The sequence below is a fragment of the Podarcis pityusensis genome, assembly GCF_964106645.2.
Source record: "Podarcis pityusensis genome assembly, chromosome: 11".
NCBI lineage: Eukaryota > Metazoa > Chordata > Lepidosauria > Squamata > Lacertidae > Podarcis > Podarcis pityusensis.
The window spans coordinates 56,021,267-56,043,952 of record NC_138036.1 but is presented as its reverse complement, the minus strand read 5'-3'; the positions used below and the strand labels follow the sequence as shown (position 1 = coordinate 56,043,952).

The 22,686-nt window shown below is 43.9% G+C and overlaps 1 protein-coding gene across 2 annotated transcripts; it reads left to right on the top strand.

Moving 5' to 3' along the window:
• Positions 1 to 6,144: 6,144 nt before the first annotated feature.
• CTSL (cathepsin L) lies at positions 6,145 to 14,534 on the top strand. Of its 2 annotated transcripts, none has more exons than XM_080973061.1 (8): positions 6,145 to 6,276; positions 7,952 to 8,109; positions 9,050 to 9,172; positions 9,255 to 9,410; positions 10,533 to 10,757; positions 12,341 to 12,509; positions 13,500 to 13,617; positions 14,012 to 14,534. In XM_080973061.1, the coding sequence occupies exons 2-8, from the start codon at positions 7,984 to 7,986 to the stop codon at positions 14,109 to 14,111; spliced, it is 1,017 nt and encodes a 338-aa protein (XP_080829187.1). In that variant the 5' UTR covers positions 6,145 to 6,276; positions 7,952 to 7,983; the 3' UTR covers positions 14,112 to 14,534. The 2 variants fall into 2 exon arrangements, with proteins under 2 accessions (XP_080829187.1, XP_080829186.1); XM_080973060.1 differs by having other exon boundaries at positions 6,153 to 6,294; positions 7,972 to 8,109.
• The last annotated feature ends 8,152 nt before the right edge of the window (positions 14,535 to 22,686 follow it).

Sequence of the window (22,686 nt, the reverse complement as noted above, 5' to 3'; positions counted from 1 at the left end):
TGTGTGCGTGCCACATCTTGTGATCAGTTATGTGGGGTGGAGATTACCTGCCTCCCCCCAATATTTTATTTAAGCTGGCACCCCTGGCGGGGTCAGTGCCATGGATCTGCCCTCACCCACCCAACAGCAGTGTTGCAGACTCATACAGGGATGGTGACATGGCAGTTGTGCCACTGTCGGGTGTCCACTCTTGCCAGAAACAGACTTGAGAGCCGGTACAGGCATAACGTGGTCTCGCAGTTTTATTTTGGAGCAACTGTGATTTCCAGACCATCTTCAAAGACAGCCGCACATAATATGAACTGTGCATCGTGCACGACTAGCAAAATAAGTTTGGGCCCCATATTTCTGCTGAGATCTGCCCCCTCCATAGATCTAAAGAGAGCTGCTAAAAAGAATATCCATACCAGTAACAGTTTTTAAGGACCCATACAAATTAGGGGGAGGGAATGTTTTCCCCAAAACCACAGTGCTAGCATCTGGGTAGTGAGTAAACTGAAGGTCCCATGATCTCTGCAATTTGTATTGTGCAACATTAGAACCCAAAGAAGGCAAGTTTCCACTGCGGTAGAGAACTGATTGATATCTGCATGTTGTTTCATTGTTGAAGATGCGGTGCCAGACGCAGTTCCAGCCCCAGCTGCCGCCTGCTCAACTCATGGCACTATTTATTTTTAGCAGCTGTGTAACCACGGCCTATTGTAATGCGCAAAGTATGCATTCATCTTTATCCAGCCACGTGCCAGAAAACTATTGCAGTTCCCATTTTGCAGATGAGTAACTGAGGTTTAAAATATGCCTCCAGGTGAATCCAATGTGACGAAACAGAGATTTGAGCAGAGACCAGACAGTTGTCTGTTGATATGGCAATAGTTATGAGCATGGCCGTAAAAATAAATAAATGAAAGCACTTAATAAGTAATGGCAGTGGGAAGGAGAGTTGCAGAAAGTGTTGGCTGATCAACCTACCCCAAAACATTTGCGGTCCCAAGTGAAGTGGTTTGGAGATTTCCATCAGTTTATCGGATTATCCCTTTATTGGGTAAACCCAGTGCTTTTTTGCTGGGGGTACACAGGGGTACGCATACCCCTAAACATTTTGTGAATCTTTCTACTTTTGTCCATTTACTGTATTTATTTTTCCTGATTTGAACTATAAAATGGTGGTTTCAAAATGAGAATACCCCTAAACATTTTTCTAGAAAAAAAGCACTGGGTAAACCCAAATTTACAGGGGGCAAACATTGAAACTGGTGCTGTTTGGTGGTAATATCATGTGGACTAAGTACCTGTACATTAAATGGGAATGCAAACCTCTGCAAATACACTATCAATTCCAATGTGGACAAGCCCTTAATAGCATATAGCAGGGGTCGGCAAAGTTTTTGTGGCTTGGGCTGGTTCACAGTCCCGCAGACACCGCGGTGGGTCAGAGTGTGTGCGTGCACACACACATGCGCAAACGCTATTTCCTGCGCTCCTTCCAGCGTGGAGGAGGCGTGCACAGCTTCCCATTGGCTGTAGGACCTTCCTGCAGCCAATGGGAAGCCGGCCAGCGTTGCAGAAGGCAGTTCCCACTCTGCTCCGTGCTGGTTTAGCGCAGCGCATGGTAGCCGACCGAGTGGGCTGCAGGGGTCTATGGGCCAGTTAAACGACCCCCATGGGCTGCTTACGGCCCATGGGCCTTAGGTTGCCGACCCCTGGCATATGGGCTGCTACCTGAATCCAAGATCCTTCAAAACCATATTGCTCTGGTATTATTAAAAGAATGAAAGTGGGTTTTGCTTTGCTGCCGTTATATGCTGCCTTTACATATGTTTGTTAAATATGCATAGTACCTGCCAACATGGTTCTGTAGAACAGTCAGCATGGCTTTAAATGCCTGCTGCAGCCTTCTGCTAAGTAGGTTTACTCAGAATTAAATTCGACTTAGTTAAGTGGTAATTGTTTCATGAAATGTATGCTAAGGATCCTATACATATTCACTAGGAAATAAGTAATACTTAGTTTGAAAGGACTTGCCTAAAATACTATCTTAACCATCCTCCTATTCCTGCTTATGGGGATGTAAAGTCCAATTTCATTTAATAGGTTCCAAAAAAAAGTGGACACAGAAGTGGCAGTGCAGTGTAGTGGTTAGTGTCCAACTGGGACCAAGGAGACCAGGGTTCAAATCTCCACTCAGCCAGGAAACTCACTGGGTGACTTTGAGCCAGTTTTCTCAGCCTAACCATGAAGAAAAAGGTAGAGTTTTAATGCAATAAATGAATTATTTTGGCCTTGGTGGGTTAACTGGTCTTTCATTATGAAGGGTGAAGGAGTGGTTTTCTGTGGAGTGTGTGTCTGCTATGTGTGTGTACCCTAAAATCTAGTAACAATTCTATATGCTTGGCTAGCTAACAAGCCATTTTGCCAATTCAATGAGAGCCAACATATGTCCTACTACAATAATCACTGCTGTTGTGGAAATTTACACAAAAAATTCCCAGTTCAAAGGACCTTTGGTTTTCAGCTTAGACTATTCAGACTAACTACGCTACTGTTTAACTTTTAAATAGAAGAAAATGTGCTTTGAAGCTTTTCAGTTTAGTTTAGGGTGAAAATCCAATCATTTCAAAGACCAGCTGAAATCCTCACATGACTTCAGAAATCATGTGCTTTTTAACATAAGAGTGGCTGAATACTGCCAGAACTTAAGGGTAAATGACCTCCATTTGTCCCACCCACTTTGTCAACACGAAAACTTCAATTCTGGACAACTGGTAATTACTAAATAAATAATTTGACTTATTTGCCTGATATAAATAACAATAATTACCAGATGAATCTCCTGAATGTTGTTTAAAGTGTCAGACGTTTGTAAAAGTCCAAATATAAAAGAAGCAAAGGATTGGAAACTTTATATAATGTGAACCTATCTAAGGGGACCCCTCTTACACTTACACTGATATAGTCTTATTGGTTTCAAAAATAATATCTGAACTTAAATGCAACTTAAGTCAATTGTGGTTATTAATTACACAATTTCACTGTCAAACTTTTAATTGTGGTTTTTTTTTTACTATTGTTTGCACAATATTGCATATTAAAGTTACACATGTGAAAGCAAATCTGTTACAGTCTTATGTTTCTACCCACTTGCAACTGTCACTGAATTTATTGAGATTTACACTAATGTTCTACAATGGTTCAGTAAAATATATGTCAAAGTAAGCCTACTGAGAACTAGAGGCTGACATGTGCACATGTACAGATGTGTTTAGATTTGGGGCTTTGTTCAACATTAAACCTTTGCATGGTTGTACACAGAAATTACTTCTCAACAGAAATGCTATTTTCAGTGTAATACTAATTGTATTTATCAAATGCATTGGATTACAGTTAAGCAACATCCTAATTCTATGTGTGCCTAGTCAAAAATAAGACTCAAGGAAAGGATTGCAGAATTACAGCAAAATCCCACTGAGCATTTCTACTGAATCCAGTGATACTTGCTTCCAAGTAAACCTGCATAGGATAGTACTATTAGAACACCAGACAGAGAGTATTATGGTGTTTACCTCAAAATTTTATGCATTCATTTAAGGAAATTAAAATGCTACAATAACTTCTAAATTGCATTTTGGAGTTTTTTGTTTGAGTACTGTGTTATGCTTGAAAGCACAAAGAAATGAACATTGAGATCTCTGCCTGGCTATGAAGCTCTTTGGGTGATAATGGGCAAAAGAAAATCTCCGGGCCTCAGAGGACTGTTTTAATATATACAATATTAATCTGCATCTGAGCTTCTTTAAAGAAGGTGAGAGACCAATGGAATTATGTAAAAAAATATGTGTGTGCACCAGTTTTGTGAGTTCTGAATGTATTGAAAAATCTATATCAAAACCAGTAAATTTAAAGACGAATAAAGAATTTGATAATGAGTGAAGGACAGTCCATGACAGATGACATTATTTGCATTTTAAGGTCTCAGATGGAGCCCCTAGCAACTTCAGCCTGAGTAGACAATACTAGACCACAGAGTCTGACACAGGTTAAATTTAGTTATCATCACTTTGTTACTTTTATTTCATTAAAATAAATAAAGAAAATGTTTTCCTCTGTGAGGGAAAGGTACAGATGTCAATGAAAATGTTTTCTAAGACTATCATCCTACATAAACTGCTTAGCAGTAAAATCAAGGAGAATTTTGGGCTGCACAACTCAAAATTTTATTTATTTTGAGTGTTTGCACACCGCCCTTCAGCCAAAAAGGTTCCCAGAGTGGTTTCCATACAATCATTTAACACAATAAGAGTTTTTCATTTATTTGCTGCGGGGAATTAAATCATGTTTCAGGCCTGATCTGTAGCCAGCAGAGCTCAGAGCCCGTAGGTCAGTGGCATGGAATAAAGTTGTGGGTTCAACTTCTGCCATCTGGGGTTTCAGATAGCAAACTTGAGAATGACACCCGAGATCTTTAGGCGCTGCAGCCAGCCAGCCTAAGCAGTACCAATGATCCGACTTGTTTTCTCAAAGCAACTTCTGATATCATTAACTGAGCAGGCCTAGTTCGTATTGTCCTGAGTATGATGATAGGATGTGGCATAAATGGAAATGAGAAGTAGGTGACCAGCTCTGCCTTTTTGACAGACAGTTGGGTTTTGTACAAACACCTAGACATGGAGAAAAATGGAGCCACCATTGCTACAATGCAGAGATTACCTGCCCGTGCCATTATTGTGGTGCCCATGGTGGGGGCCAACCATGGGCGGAGGGGCAGCTGCCCCCCTTCAAGTTAAACAATAAAAATACTGTACAGTACTTAACTTACTGACCAATGACGTTGGTTCTGTCCCCCCCAAGCAAAAATCCTGTCTACGCCAATTGGGCCAATCTAACCAACCCCTAGCCAAACCTAGACAGCATGTTAAAAAGCAGAGACATCACCTTGCCAACAAAGGTCCGTATAGTTAAAGCCATGGTTTTCCCAGTAGTGAGAGCTGGACCATAAAGAAAGCTGACAGCCGAAGAATTGATGCTTTTGAATTATGGTGCTGGAGGAGACTCTTGAGAGTCCCATGGACTGCAAGAAGATCAAACCTATCTATTCTTAAGGAAATCAGCCCTGAGTGCTCACTGGAAGGACAGATCCTGAAGCTGAGGCTCCAATACTTTGGCCACCTCATGAGAAGAGAAGACTCCCTGGAAAAGACCCTGATGTTGGGAAAGATGGAGGGCACAAGGAGAAGAGGAGGACAGAGGACGAGATGGTTGGACAATGTTCTCGAAGCTACCAGCATGAGTTTGACCAAACTGCGGGAGGCAGTGGAAGACAGGAGTGCCTGGTGTGCTCTGGTCCATGGGGTCACGAAGAGTCAGACACGACTACAGTGATACCTCGGGTTACATATGCTTCAGGTTACAGACTCCGCTAACCCAGAAATATTACCTCGGGTTAAGAACTTTGTTTCAGGATGAGAACAGAAATTGTGCTCCGGCAGCGCAGTGGCAGCAGCAGGAGGCCCCATTAGCTAAAGTGGTGCTTCAGGTTAATAACAGTTTCAGGTTAAGTACCGACCTCCGGAACGAATGAAGTACTTAAGCCGAGGTACCACTGTAAACGACTAAACAACAACAACCAACCCTTAGGTGCGCCCCAGGAGATCTGCATAGCAGAAAACATAAAGAAACCCGAGTTCATCTGCATTTTATTTAGTTGTAGCCCGATGTCTTGTAAACCACCGTCACATCTGCTGGTTTGTTTTTGCGCTTTGCAGGCGGCGAAGGCTTTTGAGTTGGACGAAGAGAACCACGCCTTGTCTTGCGAGGTGAAATGGCCTGAATGCGCGTTGACTGCGCTTCGGGGCATTGAGATCATATCTGCTTGCAACGTCTCCTTTCCCCCCTGGCATTGTTTTGAAACAGGATTTCCCTCGCCTTGCTGATTATATTATTATAATTGAATTCCATATCGAAAAGCTTGTGCCTCTATGATTTCCCAGCAAAAGCCACAACCGAGCCAGGGCACGGGTCCTTGTCCTCGGCCGCCCCACTGCTTCCCATAAAAACAACCCGCCACCCCCTCCCGCTCCTCCATCACGGAACAGGTCCGGGCACCGCTCGGATCACGGGATCGGGAGTCACGAACTTCGGCAGGATTAGCCCTCGCTCCGCCTCGGCGCCTCGCAGCCAATCGAAGCGCAACAGGGGCCGGGCTTCGGCAAGCCGGGCACATTTAGAGCAAAGCCCCCGGCCCGAAACAAGCCAGAGCAGGGGCCAGCCGAGGAGGGTGTTGTTCTCGGGGCCGACGAGGTGGGTTTGCAAGCGCCGGCGGGTCGCCAAGAGCCTCCATTTCGCTCCTCTCCGCGGGCTATTTTTGCGTAATGGCTGAGCGCTGGGTCTCCAGCATCCCTCGCCGCCTCCCCGGTCCCTGCCGCTAACGGGGGCCTGGGGAGAAGAAGGGGGCTCCTTTGGCTGCCCCTCTGATGCTCGGAGCCACTCGGGTTCCTTCTCCCCGGTGGAGAAAGGAATCCGGGAGGCGCCGCTGCCCGTTTAACGGGGTGTTTTTGTGTGTGGCTTTGTCGGCGGGCGAAGGGCAAGGAGGCGCCTGGGCGCTCGGCTGAGCTTACGTATTTTTCCCTGGGTGGCCGGCGCTCCGATGAGCCCCCTTGCCCATCTTTTAGAAGTGGGAGTAGCGGGGATTTGGGGCGCGCCCAATTTGCTTGTGCGCGTTTTCTAGGGCGCACCCAACTGGGGTTGGCGCGACCCTTCCTTCCCAGCTGGCTGCTGCGCGGGTCCTTCTCTCCCTTCGAGGCAGCCCAGCGCTGGGATTTCTCATCTTCTCCTGGGTTGAGGGATTTCCCCCTCTTCCTTTTCTGAACTAGACCGCCGCGCGCTCCTGCTCCAGCGCCGTCCTCCCCCAAGCGATTTGGCTCCGGATCAGCAGCCAAACGGGCTTGTTTACACTGGGCCCGGCGCCTGAGCGCCCTCCCCCCTCGGCCGCCTATCATGTGAGGGGCGCTCGCGTGTCTGTTTACTGGAGCGGGGTCACGTGCTGGGTTTGGGCTTTTTTTTTTTTTTTTTTTTTTGCAAGGACCCCCCCTTCACCCCCCTTGGTACTCCGCCCCAGACTGAGATGTCGGGAGAGCGGAAGTGATTCCTGGAAAATGCCTGATGACTCATATCGGTATCCAGGGAGGCTTCTGAAAGCGCCAGCTATTAAAATGCTTACAGATCCCTCCTGTTTTTCTTCAGCCTTCGACAAGGGCTTTGAGAAAAGTACATTTGGGGAGGGGTGGGGGGGATCTAACCTTCAAAGGAAAAATCTGTTTGTAAAGCAGCTAATCTAATTCACTCCTATTGAATATTTGTGCGGTGGGTGGGGGCTGTAATAATAAAGTATAGGATTATTAGAGATGTGATTTGTGGACATCTGGCAGAATTGGGGAACCTAGGCTTAGTTGTTGCTTGAACAGGCCTTTCATATACAGTGGTACCTCGGCTTAAGTACTTAATTCGTTCCAGAGGTCCGTTCTTAACCTGAAACTGTTCTTAACCTGAAGCACCACTTTAGCTAATGGGGCCTCCTGCTACCGCTGTGCCACTGGAGCCCGATTTCTGTTCTCATCCTGAAGCAAAGTTCTTAACCTGAAGCACTTTCTGGGTTAGCAGAGTCTGTAACCTGAAGCGTATGTAACCTGAGGTACCACTGTATCTCATTTAGTTAGTTTCTGGTGCTAGTTTTGCACTTGCCCCAGAACCACGATCTGAAACACGTTGTATATACATACTAGGTGCCTTGTGTGGTAGTGCTGTGGTGCATTTATACCAAAACTTTAAACAAGTAATTTATTCTCACTTCAGTGAATTTCATTTCTGTATAGTTTGCATGGCCTCATCAGAGGGGTTTAAACTGTTTCTGTCTATTGGTTCGTCACTGTAAGTGAAGGAGAGATTCCTGTCTAATCAGATCTTTTTCTTGCCCTATAGAGAGGTTTCACCATGAAGTTCTATCTGTGCGTTTTGGCCCTAAGTTTGGAGGCGTGCTTTGCCGCCCCAGGCCTGGACCCTGCTTTGGATGATCACTGGGGCATGTGGAAATCATGGCATAACAAGAAGTACCATGAGGTAAGGGTCACTACATAACTCTCAGTGTGCATGGGCAAAAGGTGTTCAAAAAAGGTGCGGTAGCAAAAGTTGTATGAATGGTTCGTGTATCTGTTGGTGAAACCATCTGCCAGCCTAGGTATTTGGGTATAATTGCCACCTTAGGGGACACAGAGAACACTTCAATAATCTGAGAGTTATTAGTATAGCAGATCATAGTTAAGAACACAATGAACACCTTTTTAGTCCAGTATCCTGGTCCCTCAGTGACCAACCAGATTCCTTTGAGAAGCAGGCAAGCAGGATCTGAAGTGCTGTTCTCCCCAGTTGTGATTCAGAGGCATACAGCAAGCAGAGAAGTTGTACAGGTAGACTCAAGTGCTCTAGATACTTTATTATCAGATACAAAAAGAATTTCTCAATATTATTTTGCTGCTTGAATAAGTCTCATCTTGGGAACAAAAAGTGTAGCTTCCTTTTATATGGGAATACCAAGCTAGCAAGAGTAGTCATGTTAAGTATGAACTACTCAAATATTAGGGCTAATGTTTGAAATGTTTTTCATAGCAATGGTAAGCTGCTTAGAGCAGCAAAGAAAAGCTAGGCATACTTTTCATTGCTCGATTCAGATGTCATTGCAAGCCACATTTAAGAAGTCTGGCTTGGCATGATGCCTGGATGGACAAATCATGATTTGTAATGAGCCAGTAAACCAGAACTGGATACCACGATTTGGTGTGGTGTGTGACTTTACAAACCATAGTTGCAGCAGCCTATGGCAATTGGAGCCATAGCTATACCAAATAGATAGGGAAACCAAAACAGAGGCAACCATGGTTTGCAGAGGTTCCAACCATGGTTTGTCACAAACTATGGTCTGATGTCTGAATTGAGCCTATGTCTTTAGCTGTTAGAGGATGTTGGGTGCTCAGTTTTCCTTGTTGCTTTCTTCCCCTTTTAGAAGGAGGAAGGCTGGAGAAGAATGATCTGGGAGAAGAACCTGAAGATGATTGAATTGCACAACCTGGACCACAGCCTGGGCAAGCACAGCTACAGACTGGGAATGAATCATTTTGGAGACATGGTACGTAAATGCCAAGTTGCACAGCTAGCATCTCTTGAGTAACTGCTTAGATGGCATGCTGACTTATTTCCTCTTTCTTCAGACTAATGAAGAATTTAGGCAAGTCATGAATGGATTTAAACGCTCCAAAACGGAAAGGAAGTTTTCAGGATCACAGTTCCTTGAACCAAATTTCTTGGAGGCGCCAAGATCTGTTGACTGGAGAGATAGAGGATATGTCACACCAGTGAAGGATCAAGTATGTATCTGATCTTCTGGGTTTTTTCTTTTCCTTTGCCTAACACAAGCAGCTTAGTCTGTGGTTGGATTTCTAAGTGGTACTTCAGCTTCTGTAGGACTTAAACGTAGCTACAATTCCAAGAAAAAAATAGCTCCTTTACCTTAATTTAGTTATGGGAGGCAGCTGAAGAACTCGAGGACATAAGAGCTTATTGGATCAAGCTCCCAATCTCAGAGTGACCAGCTAAATGCCTGAGCACAGCAGCACTTTCTCTGTCCCCAGTGTAGAGCTGTCATTCATCAACAACAACAACAACAACAACAATAATAATATATTATTTATACCCCACCCATCGGCTGAGTTTTCCCAGCCACTCTGGGCAGCTTCCAATCAAAGTTAAAAACAATACAGCATTAAATATTAAAAACTTCCCTAAACAGGGCTGCCTTAAGATGTCTTTTAAAGAGAAGATAGCTGCTTATTTCCTTCACATCTGAAGGGAGGGCGTTCCACAGGGAGGGTGCCACTACCGAGAAGGCCCTCTGTCTGGTTCCCTGTAACCTCACTTCTCGCAATGAGGGAACCGCCAGAAGGCCCTCGGCCTTCAGAATTGGCTGAACGTTGGGGGTGGAGACGCTCCTTCAGGTATACTGGGCCGAGGCCGTTCAGGGCTTTAAAGGTCAGCACCAACACTTTGAATTGTGCTCGGAAACGTACTCAATGAGTATCCATTGAGAATTGGTTGAGGGATGCTTGCAATGGGGTCAAAAATACAAAGTGCATTTTTCTTACTTGATGCTAGTGAAATTGAGTTGCCTTGGCACAGGGGATGGGGACCCTCAAGCCCTGCTTTGCACCTTCCTTGGGTGTCTTTTGCCCAACTGGAATGTGTTGAGCTTGAATAATGCCTCTAGATTGTATGTTTTCTGTCTAGGCCAGCCTTAGCTCCCACCTGGCTCCCTCCTATTGTTGGACTGCAACTCCCATCAGTCCCATCCATTAAATACTAAATTGAGAAAAGGAGTAGTGACACTGCCAAAGCAGCATTTTCTCCCACTGCTTTACTAGAAGCATTACAGTAGCATGTGCTGAACTTCTTCCTGGCTTTAAACCAATGCATTTCTCCCCATTTGCCCTCAGGGTCAGTGTGGCTCTTGCTGGGCATTCAGTACCACCGGAGCCCTGGAAGGACAGCACTTCCGCAAAACTGGCAAGCTGGTCTCTCTGAGTGAACAAAACCTTGTGGATTGCTCTCGGCCGGAAGGGAACCAGGGCTGCAATGGGGGCCTCATGGACCAGGCTTTCCAGTACATAAAGGACAACGGCGGCATTGATTCTGAGGACTCCTACCCATACATTGGAAAGGTGAAATGGCTTCCTGACTGACAGCTTCTTCCTTGTCTGTTCTCTTGTCAGATCTACCAGGTCAACATACCTCCCAGGAAAAGAAATTCCAAAAGTTGTGTTGGAAGAGGTTGAACCCAAGCATACATGGGGGTTTCACTGAGTTGTTGGCAGCCCAGCAGATAAAAATGGCAACTAGGCCTTTCCCTGCCCCCCTCTTTCATCATTGGCCTGAATTGATTTGAAAGACTTGAGCAATGATAGTGTTGTGGTTAATTTAACTAGGTTGCACATGCTAGATAACCCTTTAAAGCTCTACTTGCGCAATGCAAGTTAAAAATATAACTACAGGTTTACATTGTTGACACATCAGTGAGTTGCTGCTGGCTAATTATCTCCAAGGACTTGATAGGATTCTTAAACAGCTGAGTGTTCCGCAGATACCTGTAAAACTATATAGCTTTCAGAGTTACACTACTGAAACCATTCTTCCACAACTTCTTAATGGAACATTCTGTTTTATTTTTCTACTTGCCTCTAATACCACTTGTTGGGTGGCAAGTCGGATGTAATACAACATTAAACTACTGTTAGCTTGTTAAACTGAATCTGAAGTTTTAACTTCAAGGCCCACCTATGACTTGGGCAGCAAAGAAATAAAATTCTTAACACTTTGGAAAGGGAGAAGCTGTGGCCATCTAGATACTGTTACCCCCTGACCCTCCGCCATGATGGCTGAGTCTGTTAGTCTAGCATTCTCCAGGGAGCCCTCGTTTTCCCATCTCTGCTGTATACGGAGTTGCTTCAGAAAGTGTTTCTTGAATTCAGGAGTGCCTTTCCAATACTGCTCACCTCTGGTGCTGTTTCATTGTGGAGATGAAAGGACAGTTCTGTTCAGATAAGAACTCTGTCTCTGCTAACATTTCCCTGTTATCCATAGTTTTCCCCTGGCATCATAACTCTGTTTTGCCTGAGCAGACGTTGCATGCATTGTAGAGATTCCTAGGAGTGGAATGTGAGACTTGTCAGAAGTGCTGTGGTGGGGAATTGATAGATGTGTAGGGGTTCTGTGGTCCTTCAGATACTGGAATACAACTCCCATCCTCTGACTATTCACCCTGTTGACTGGGGCTGATGGGAGTTGGAATCCAGCGATATCTGGAGGGACATGGGTTTTCCACCCATGATGTATGTGAATCAGGGTTGGAAGGGACCTCAAAGGTAATGTAGTCCAACACCCTGCTGATGCAAGAAATCAACTATTCTAGCGCCCCTTGATTTAGTCTTTGTTGAAGTAATGACATCTGGGAGGAGGATGGTTTGGTCCAGTATATCTTCTGTAAGAAGAGCATTGTGTGTGCGTGTTAAAATTGGCACCTCTTTCACATGTGAAATATCTTTGGGTTTGGGAACAAGAGTAGTTGGGAAGACCTAGTCACAAGCTCAGATGTGATATTTTCTTGTTGGGGCACATACCTCTTTGTCATTTGTGGTTATTTAAATTTGAATGTGTATTTATTTCTATTTGGGGTTTTCTTTTCTTTTGCATTCACCGACTTTCTGAATTCTGAACCACAACCAACATGACTGTTGTTCTTTCAAAGGATGACGAAGATTGCTTGTACAAGTCTGAATACAACTCTGCTAACGACACCGGCTTTGTGGACATCCCTGAAGGGCGGGAAAGAGCCCTCATGAAGGCCGTCGCTGCAGTTGGACCAGTCTCTGTGGCGATCGATGCAGGACACACCTCCTTCCAGTTTTATGAGTCAGGTGAGCATTAGTCTAAGGGTCTGAAAGTGATTTGTAATGGACTTGGCTGAATGGAGTATTGTGCAGTTTGATTTCAGTGTGGGCAACAATATTCTGGTGCGTGCTAGTCTTGCACATCCTTAGGCCATTTTATCTATGAGGTGTAGTGGGGTTCTGGGTCTTGTTCCAATATGCATGGATGGTTTTTGCAGAAGCATTGCAAGGCTCTTGCTTCTTCTGCATAAAGATAAGACACACCCCATTCCTCGTATTCTTAGTGAGTTCATGCAGAGGTTTGGCGGGGAGATAGTTGCCTTTTGCAAGCTGCCAAGGCTTAGAGCCCTGTGTCAGTTTCTTCCACTGGGCAAAACTAGCTTGGTGCTAACACTTTCTGGACAAGGGGCACCCATCAACTGAGAGGGCAAGGACTTATAGTTCAGTGGTGGTTCTGTGGTCTAAACCACCGAGCCTCTTGGGCTTGCTGATTGGAAGGTTGGCGGTTCGAATCCCTGCAACAGAGTGAGCTCCTGTTGGTCTGTTCCAGCTCCTGCCAACCTAGCAGTTTGAAAGCATGCCAGTGCAAGTAGATAAATAGATACCACTGCAGCGGGAAGGTAAACTGCGTTTCCGTGTGCTCTGGCACTCATCATGGTCCTCTGTGCGCCTGTAGCAGTTTAGTCATGCTGGCCACATGACCCGAAAAACTGTCTGTGGAGAAACGCTGGCTCCCTCAGCCTGAAAGCGAGATGAGCGCTGCAACCCCAGAGTCGCCTTTGACTGGACTTAACCGTCCAGGGGTCCTTTACCTTTATAGTTCAGTGGTACAGAGACTTCTGTCTGAAAAGCCTGGGCAAGCTGCCTGCAGTCAGTATAAGGCATTACCAAGCTACATAGGCCACTGGCAGTTCCTATAACTGAACATTCAGATGGATAACTTGGGACCTAGTAGACGAGGAAAGGTTGCTGTTCTTCTGGAAGCTGACCCACTGTTTTTGACTCCTTCCTTTCTAGGTATTTATTATGAGCCGGAGTGTAGCAGTGAAGACTTGGATCATGGTGTTCTTGTCGTTGGCTACGGCTTTGAGGGCGCAGATGAAGATGGCAAGAAATACTGGATTGTGAAAAACAGGTACTGAGACTTCTTTAATCTTTTGATCTCTGGCAGACTTAACTGCTTCTATATACAAGTTTGGTTTTCTTCTGGCTGAGGTTTGGGGACATCCGGGGACATACTTCCCACCTGAGTCTTGGAAGTTGTACAAACCAAGAACAGCTTTTCGGTTTGAAATCCGCTGAATGTATAAACTGTCCCAAAAACAGATACGCAGGGCACTAAATATTCCTTCGGGCCTAATAATTTCTAGGCTGCCCAAACACTTTCGGCTAGTCGTATTGCTTTTAGCCAGAGAAGCAGCCCATCTGTTATGCATTCTGTGCAAAACTGCAGGGGACGGGGTGGAGGTACAAAAGTAAATCCTGTAACAAGAGGCAAAGTTGTAATGTTGTGTTTTTGTTTTATCCAGCTGGAGCGAGAAGTGGGGCCTCAAAGGCTACATCTACATGGCTAAAGATCGAAAAAACCACTGTGGAATTGCTACAGCAGCTAGCTATCCCCTAGTATAATTTTGCAGAAAAAGGAGCCACTGGAACAGCCACAGCCGTTAACTTGAGGAAATATGAACCACTGGAATAAGCTTTCCAGCTTGTTGGTCGCCAGACATCTTCTGAGGCCACCAAGCATTCCAGCTGCAGAAAGACTTTAAACTGACTAGTATCTGTTTCTTCCAAGATTGTTGTTTCGGTTGTTTTGTTTTTTTTTAACCTTGAACCTCTCTGATGTTTACTTGATGGCAACATGTGCCCCTCTTTTTTCCAATGTTTTTTATTACTTGATGTAAATGTTGCTTATGTGCACAAGCTTGTAATATTGATAGCTTGCAGACTGGCTAAACCATGTAGATTTTCTTTTTTTAATTTTATTTTTTAGGCAACAACTTGCACAGAACGTTACAGCTTTTAAAATAAAACACCAAACATTTCAATGTACCTAAATGGATTTTGTGTGCTTTCTTTTGTACATGAACTTCACCCTGTATCCCCCTTCTCAATCAAATCAATTAGTTTTGGACCAATTTGGTTTCTGGTGTGGTAATAAAAGCTGCAAAATAACAGAACAGTAGTGCAAAGCATGTAATGCAATGTTTTCTGTATGGGATTGGAGTTGAGCTTCTCCATCTGTAATGAGTACCTTAAAAGATTTCTAGCAAAAGTCATTACAATGCAAACCGGCTTACACCACAATATATTTGTAATCTTGAACGTTCCACAAAGCTCCTTGGCAGCCTTTGCTGCAACAGACTTCAAATGACTTCACAAAAGGACTATACAATTAAATGCCAAGGGACCTGATCTCTCTGCTATGCAGATATATGAAAAAAAGTTTTCCTTTGGGTGACAGTTGAATAGGGTATCTTTTCCATCTGCTAAAATGACACCTGTTCCGCAAGCAGAGCAGAGTGAACTGTACCAGCTCAGTCTGTTGGTGAGTTATACATTTTTTTTGAATGCTCTGCAAGCAAAGTGATTTGCAGTCAGTAAACCAGTAGAGCTGGAAATCTAAAGCTGAAGAAAGCTACTGTGCAGTTTTCTGTCTTAGGAAAAATTGTTGTGTTAACTTGGGGAAAACAGTAAAGTTGAAATCTTACCCACATTATGAACTGATGTAGGTTATGCCACCACCTCCTGCATGGGTAGAACAGGCCTTAGAATGCAGAAACAAGTAAAGAACTCCACAGCGGCTTAGTATTTTGTTTATGAATCTTGTGAAATAAAAATAAGCACCGATTGTAATAAAACAAAGCCTTTTCCAAAAAGAAGAAAATAGTTTTTAAAAAACCAACTCTTTAAATATTAAAATCTACAATTTTTACCCTTTTCAATATGGGGGAGGGGGGCAGTAGTGATCTTGCCTCTACAGAGCTGTCTTGAAGATTGTCTTCTAAGCAGTTTGCACAGTGAAAAGTGTTAATAAAAATGGTTGTAGCATTCTGTGACCAATAAGGCCCCCTTCTTGATGGACTGAGAACCTAATGCTGTATTATAAAAGCCTCTAGGTAGTAGACAAGGTAAACTGCTGAAATGGGAAAGCTCCTGTTTTTGTAGCTTTGGTTATGCTGTCCTGAAAAAAGAGGCACTGGGTACAGTGCAAAGGAAGGCCTTCCTGCCTTTATGGATTGGGCCAAAATCCCTTTGGTTTTTGTGCTTTGCCTTTTTCTATTTGAAATTTTCTTCCTGTTCTTCATCCACTGCCCCGTGGAGACTCCCAATGAAATGGAGAGAGAGTGTGTGTGTTTTCTATAGGGTGGATTATTTGGTATCGCCAAAAAAGGGTGCACAGATTTTGTATAAAATAATATGTATATGCAAATTTAGAAATAATAAAAAGTAAACCGAAATACAATTCATAGCCCCATATTGGAGAAAACTTGCTATGTAAGCTGTGTGCCTGCTCAGTTTTTCAGTGTGCTCTCCAGGTGCTAATTGTTGATGGGTGATTTCAATGTCCCTGCTTTCCCTGATTTATAAACCAGATCTTGACTGGGCAGCTCTTCTCACATAGAACACCCACGAGTAGAGGGTTGTGTTCTGTAAAGCAGAGCACATGGCCTCCCTTGTTCTCTGCCTGAAAGTCTACATAATGCATTTTCCCCAACTTCTCTCAACTGTTCATGGGAAGCCAATTTGCTGTCTTCCGGGAGTTGAGCTATAACTCCTATCCATCCCAGGCATGGTCAGTGGTCAGAGATGGTGGGAGCTGTAGTCCAACAACTATCCCTGATAGGACCCGGACCTTGTGGTCATCATCTGTGGCTCTTCTTTGTGTGCCACCGCCACAAGAGGTCCAGAGGGTGGCAACGCAAGAACAGGCCCTTCCTGCAATGGAATGCCCTTCCCAGGATGGCTCGCTTGGCACCATCATTATACATCTTTAGGTGCCAGGCAAAAACATTCCTCTTCAGCCAGGCCTTAGGCTGATTAACACCCTATGTCCTTTTAAATGTGTTTGAGTGGTGAAGGGGTTATTGGTTGGTTTTAGTTTTATGTATTTTGGGAAAGATTGAGGGTACAATGAGAAGGGGATGACAGAGGACGAGATGGTTGGACAGTGTTCTCGAAGCTACCAGCATGAGTTTGACCAAACTGCGGGAGGCAGTGGAAGACAGGAGTGCCTGGCGTGCTCTGGTCCATGGGGTCACGAAGAGTCGGACACAACTAAACGCCTAAACAACAACAATTTTGCATTCATATTTCGTGTTTTGATGCTGTGAACTGCCCTCAGATCTTCAGCCGAAGGGTGGCATTCAAATTTAATCAATACATAAAATAATAAATAGTCGTCGGTGCTCATGACAGACATCCATTGCAAAACTGAAAAAAAAAGAGTGGCTTTACAATGGATAGCAGAGATGCAGCAATGGAGAAAGACCTTTCATTATTTTCCTGCCCCAAACTGCACACCTTCAGCATTTCGAACCCTGCAAAGGGAAAATATGCAGCAGCAGACTGAAGTAGCTTTTAAACCAACTCAATGGGGAGATTGAACTATAGTCACATGCTGCCATGGGCTCCTTTGGGAGGACGGGCATGATATAAAATTAAATAACAAAATAAATCTGCCTGTGATGTGTCCATTAGGGTGTCCAGTTATGTGTTCACATAAAGAGGGTCTGCATCACCCCAAAGAGGGCAGTTATTTGCATATGGCAATGATATATGTAGAAGCAAATGTAGAAATAATTACTATAAATAGAAATAGAACTTCACCCATGGGTGGGGGTGGAGACACCAGGTGATTTGTATGCCTACTCAGTCTGCTAGCATCAAGCTCCTCTCTCTATGGTTCCTTCTCTTAAAAGAAGACTTGGACTGGTTAGCACTGAAATACAAGACACCTTCAAAGCCGTCTAGCCTGATCAGATGCATGTTTACTAGGTACACAGTTACCAAGAACCAAGGAGGACTTAGTTCTTAGCACATGTGATGAAGGTTGCAGCATTACTTGTACCAAGTTTTGTTTTTGTTTTGTTGGAACTTATGTTTGAGGTTTTCCAACCACCTTTTCACATCAATGAGACTAGTTTTTTTAAAAAGCCCACACGCGAACGTTGATGACAGGAAAGCGAGTTATTTCTCACTAAGACAGTGGGGCTGGGGGTGACCCAAAAGGTTCGACTGGAACAGGAAGTGGAACAAAGAAGACATCCTCCTACACTAGGTTTGCTTTTGTATCAGTGGATATTAAGAAAGAGAGAGCAAATGTTGGAGGGGAAGCCTATAAATTGCTGCCGTTGGGTTTTTCAAGTAAACTGGCATGTGTCTCTCTGGAGCCTGTGCTGATAATGCATTTTTGAATTTCACTTTGAATCAATGGGGCATAGCAAGCAGTTCTGCCCTGGGCTGGGATTAGGCTTGCTCAGTGCGTTTGTTATTGCACAGCCCACGACTGAGTGAGCAGTTGAGCAGGGGATATGATCTCTTTCTCAGCAGTGAGCAAACTGTTCCACTGGTGATCAGTACAGGAACCAAGCAAGAAGATTTTCGCTTGGCTTCGGTTCTTAGGTTTCATGGCCCAGCAAAGAGCACCCCATCTTTGAAGATTTAATAATTTTCATTCTTGTTCAGATGGGTTGTTGCATTTGAAACCTAAAAGAAAATGTTGAAGATTGCAGACTGATAGAAGAAGAAGAAGAAGAAGAAGAAGAAGAAGAAGAAGAAGAAGAAGAAGAAGAAGAAGAACAACAACAACAACAACAACAACAACAACAAAACGAAAAAACCTGGTCTCACCTTAACCTTTTAGGGGTCAGCAAACTTTTTCAGCAGGGGGCTGGTCCACTGTTCCTCAGACCTTGTGGGGGGGGGCGGACTATATTTTGGGAGGGAAATGAATGAATTCCTATGCCCCACAAATAACCCAGAGATGCATTTCAAATAAAAGGACACATTCTACTCATGTAATCCGTGGGCCAGATTTAGAAGGCGATTGGGCCGCATCCGGCCCCCGGGCCTTAGTTTGCCTACCCATGCCTTATGCCATACATACCAAATGAGCAGAAATTACAAGGAAAAGGGTAAACAGAAATAATGTTTAATTTTTAAAAGGGCTCTGCAATGTCATGGCCCACTCATGTCCCAACACCTACCCTTCTAGTTCTTCCCTATGGATTGCATAGAGAGATGGGATTGGGACAGAGAGCCCAAGTCACATACAATGGATTGGGTCCAAAATATTCTGTTGGCACCCCATAGCTCAGAGTAAACCCTGACAGCAGGAGTTTGTCACCTGCCCCCTCCCCTGCATATTGAAATATGCCCAATGGACATATTGAAATTTTATGGAAATTTGTGCCATGGACTTGTGCCCCAAGCGCAGTAATGCCCTTGATCAGATTACCCCCTCCAACATCCAGCAGAGCTCAGGTCCTACCTCCTTCCCCAAAGCGCAAACCATACCCCTTATCACTATCCATGGCATATCTTTGAACCATAGTATGGAGAAGAGATATTTTCCATTCCATTGAGATAACACAAATGGCAGCAGCTGGGCTTCATTCATTTTCTATCAGGCAGTGCACAGCAGGAAGAAAACCTTGCCTATGTACACCTTAGTATCTTGAAATTAGCTGTGCATGAAGTCGCATTCTTATGATGCTGTACACCAGGGGTCAGCCAAGTTTTTCAGCAGGGGGCCAGTCCACTGTCCCTCAGACCTTGTGGGGAGCCGGACTATAAGCCACCCCCCACTGACTCTCCCCTCCCTTCTCCACAGCACCAGACAAGCCCTGGTGTGTCTTGCAAGTGGCAGGGGCTGGCAGCAGCAGCGGCGGGACGACGAGCGGAGCACGAAAGGGCTCCGGAGAGGGGCTGCTTAAAATGGCGGCCATTTGAGTGCTGCTGCTGTTAGCACCAACAAAGCCCAGCCCCCTTCCTCCTCTAGGCAGGTCAGGGAGAAGCCAGGAGGAGGGAGGGAGGGAGGAGGCGCTGGCACCACCACCGAGGGAGGGAGAGGGAAAGAGTGTGCGCGCTGGCGATCCACGCAGCGATTCCCGGACCGACCACGGGCCGGATCCAGAAGGCAATTGGGCCTAATCCGACCTGCAGGCCTTAGTTTGCCGACCCATGCTGCACACACTAGAGAGTGTGTGTGGATGTGTCTTCTCCTGATGTGCATTACTTGATTTGTTTCTGTGTCTGTAATCCCCACAGCCCTGAACTCCAATTCAATGAAGCAGTCATGTGCAATGGCTGTCTGAAATGTAGGCATCTCAGTTTAACAGTTGCATCTCTGTTGGATGGAGCTGGTTTGAGGGAAAGTACACAAACATTCTATTTTAAAAAATGCAGTGTACATGTGGATTGTGCCTAACACCATGTGCACTCAGGTTCAAACACCAGTGGTGGGCATGTGCTAGAGCCACCATAAACTGCACTGGGCTGAGATCCAAAGTTCCACAGCCTGAATTTGTGTTCTGTATGAGGAATGGCAGTGTGCACTGTGGAAGCTGCCTTCAGAATAAAAATCAAGCTACATCCAAAAATTATGCGTAAGTCAATTGTGTGAATATTTTCTGCATTTGTTCTCCCCTGTGGCCATAATTTATTTTAGCCTTTTGACTTTAGATTCCTAATTCGTTTTAAGGAAGTGGTTTCATATTGCCTTAATCTCATTTCCTAAACTGAAGTTAGGCCTTCAGCTTAGAATTTCATTTTTTTAAAAAAATGATATTTATTAAAGTTTCAATAAAAGATTAAACATAAAACATAAAAAAGAAATACACAATTCAAAAATACACAATACATAATCCAAAAGAAAAAAAAGGAACAAAAAAACCAAAAGACAAAAAAGAAAATAGAACAATTAAAAACAATATCACCTTTTCATCTCCATTTTTAAATTTACTTATTTTCTGGACCTCCTCGTACCTCCCTCTTTTGTATTCCAGTTCAAATTGTTTGTCCAGCAATTTCTTTCCCTCTTTTTTAATCCCAATCTTTACTCTTAATATAATATAACATTAAAATTTTACCTTTTAAAAAACAAATTTCCATTTCCTTAAACTTTTTTAATCCTAATCCTTAATCTTAATCTATCCATAACTTTAAATCCTGTACAGCTGGAAGCCACTTATTTTCAACCCAACATCACTCTAACATTCTTTAATTTTGCAATGTTTCAGCAGATAGTCTTTGAATTTCTTCCAATCTTCCTCCACCGACTCTTCTCCCTGGTCACGGATTCTACCAGTCATTTCCGCCAGTTCCATATAGTCCATCAGTTTCATCTGCCATTCCTCCAGTGTGGGAAGCTCTTGTGTCTTCCAATACTTTGCAATAAGTATTCTTGCTGCTGTTGTTGCATACATAAAAAAAGTTCTATCCTTTTTTATCACCATTTGGCCGACTATGCCCAGGAGAAAGGCCTCTGGTTTCTTGGGGAAGGTATATTTGAATACCTTTTTTAATTCATTATATATCATTTCCCAGAAAGCCTTAATCTTTGGGCATGTCCACCAAAGGTGAAAAAATGTACCTTCAGTTTCTTTACATTTCCAACATTTATTATCGGGCAAATGATAGATTTTTGCAAGCTTGACTGGAGTTATGTACCACCTGTATATCATTTTCATAATATTCTCTCTTAGGGCATTACATGCCGTAAATTTCATACCTGTGGTCCATAACTGTTCCCAGTCAGCGAACATAATGTTGTGTCCAACGTCTTGTGCCCATTTAATCATAGCCGATTTTACCGTTTCATCCTGAGTGTTCCATTTCAGCAGCAAGTTATACATTCTTGACAAATTCTTGGTTTTGGGTTCTAACAGTTCAGTTTCTAATTTTGATTTTTCCACCTGGAAGCCAATTTTCTTGTCCAATTTAAATGCCTCCATTATCTGAAAATAATGAAGCTAGCCTCACACTTTGTTTTTTAGTTTTTCAAAACTCTGCAATTTCAGTCTATCTCCATCTTGTTCCAAAATTTCCCAATATTTCGGCCATTTGACCTCCATATTGAGCTTTTTCAAGGCTTCAGCTTAGAATTTCAGGTCCTCTTTTATTTATTTAGGATATTTCTGACCCACTTCCTGATCCAAACAGAACAAAGCATCTTACACTCCGAGGGGGGAAATCACGAAGAGCCACAAAGCGGCTAGAAGTGAGTGATTCACACAACACTCTCCCCCCCCCAAAAAATGTGCTTTTTGACCCCCCAAAAGTTGGTACCCTCCCACCTCGAATGCATACAATGCATATTACTGCCTAAAGAGCAGTCAGACCACAGAGTCAGAAATTACCTGACTGCACCACGGCAATCCTGGAAGCGTGTGCAGCTGTTTCACCCAATTAAGTGGATTTCAAAAGCAAATTCAGTTAGATTAATCAAAATGCATAGAAGCTGTTTTGCAAAAAGAAATAAGCCTAGGTGCATCATGCAATGCACCCACACGAAAGGCACTGATATCATGTCTGAGTCAAACATGCTTAAGACACATTTGTTAATCACGTTCGGATGCTCCATGAGAAGCAGTCTGTAAATTAAACCAATCAATAAATCAAGGAGCACAGTTGCCTTGACAATGAAGTAAAATAGCACATTCATCATATACTCTTTCATTCCATATAATGTTGCCAGCTTTGCCTTCTTCCAAGCCTCTCAGTCGTTCTTTCCCTTCTGCAAGTTTGGGCTGGCAGGACTCATGCTGCAAACAATGGTTTCGCGTCAAAAGTTTAACCTTTACACTTGACGAAGTAGAGCTTCAGGCTTCAGTCAAACTCAGTCACCTTAGTGCTATGCTAATTGGGGCCAGCAGGCAGAGATAATAATCTCAAGCATTCCAAAGAAGACTTGTTTGCATGCTAATGTTTTGCTGGGACTCTTACTGGACTCTTCAGATGTTCCAGCAGATATATCTATGTTCCAGCAGATATATCTATGCATTTCCTCAGAGCATGTGCACATGTTGCTATGTTTCAAGTTCAGCTGGGCATGTGGCCATGGGTTTATTCTTTCCTCTGCAAATGAGAGACTGCTTTTCCCTAGCTATGGTGAGGAACAGTCCATGCTGAAATTCATTTGACACATAATGATTTGGGGAGAGTTATTCTTAAGGTGTTTATGTGTATTAGGACTGCAACA

Excerpts from the sequence above, each read along its gene's own strand:
- CTSL (XM_080973061.1), top strand. The coding sequence starts at position 7,984 with ATGAAGTTCTATCTGTGCGTTTTGGCCCTAAGTTTGGAGGCGTGCTTT. Across the intron at positions 9,411-10,532 it reads TCACACCAGTGAAGGATCAA|GGTCAGTGTGGCTCTTGCTG; the intron begins GTATGTATCTGA and ends ATTTGCCCTCAG. Across the intron at positions 13,618-14,011 it reads TACTGGATTGTGAAAAACAG|CTGGAGCGAGAAGTGGGGCC; the intron begins GTACTGAGACTT and ends TGTTTTATCCAG.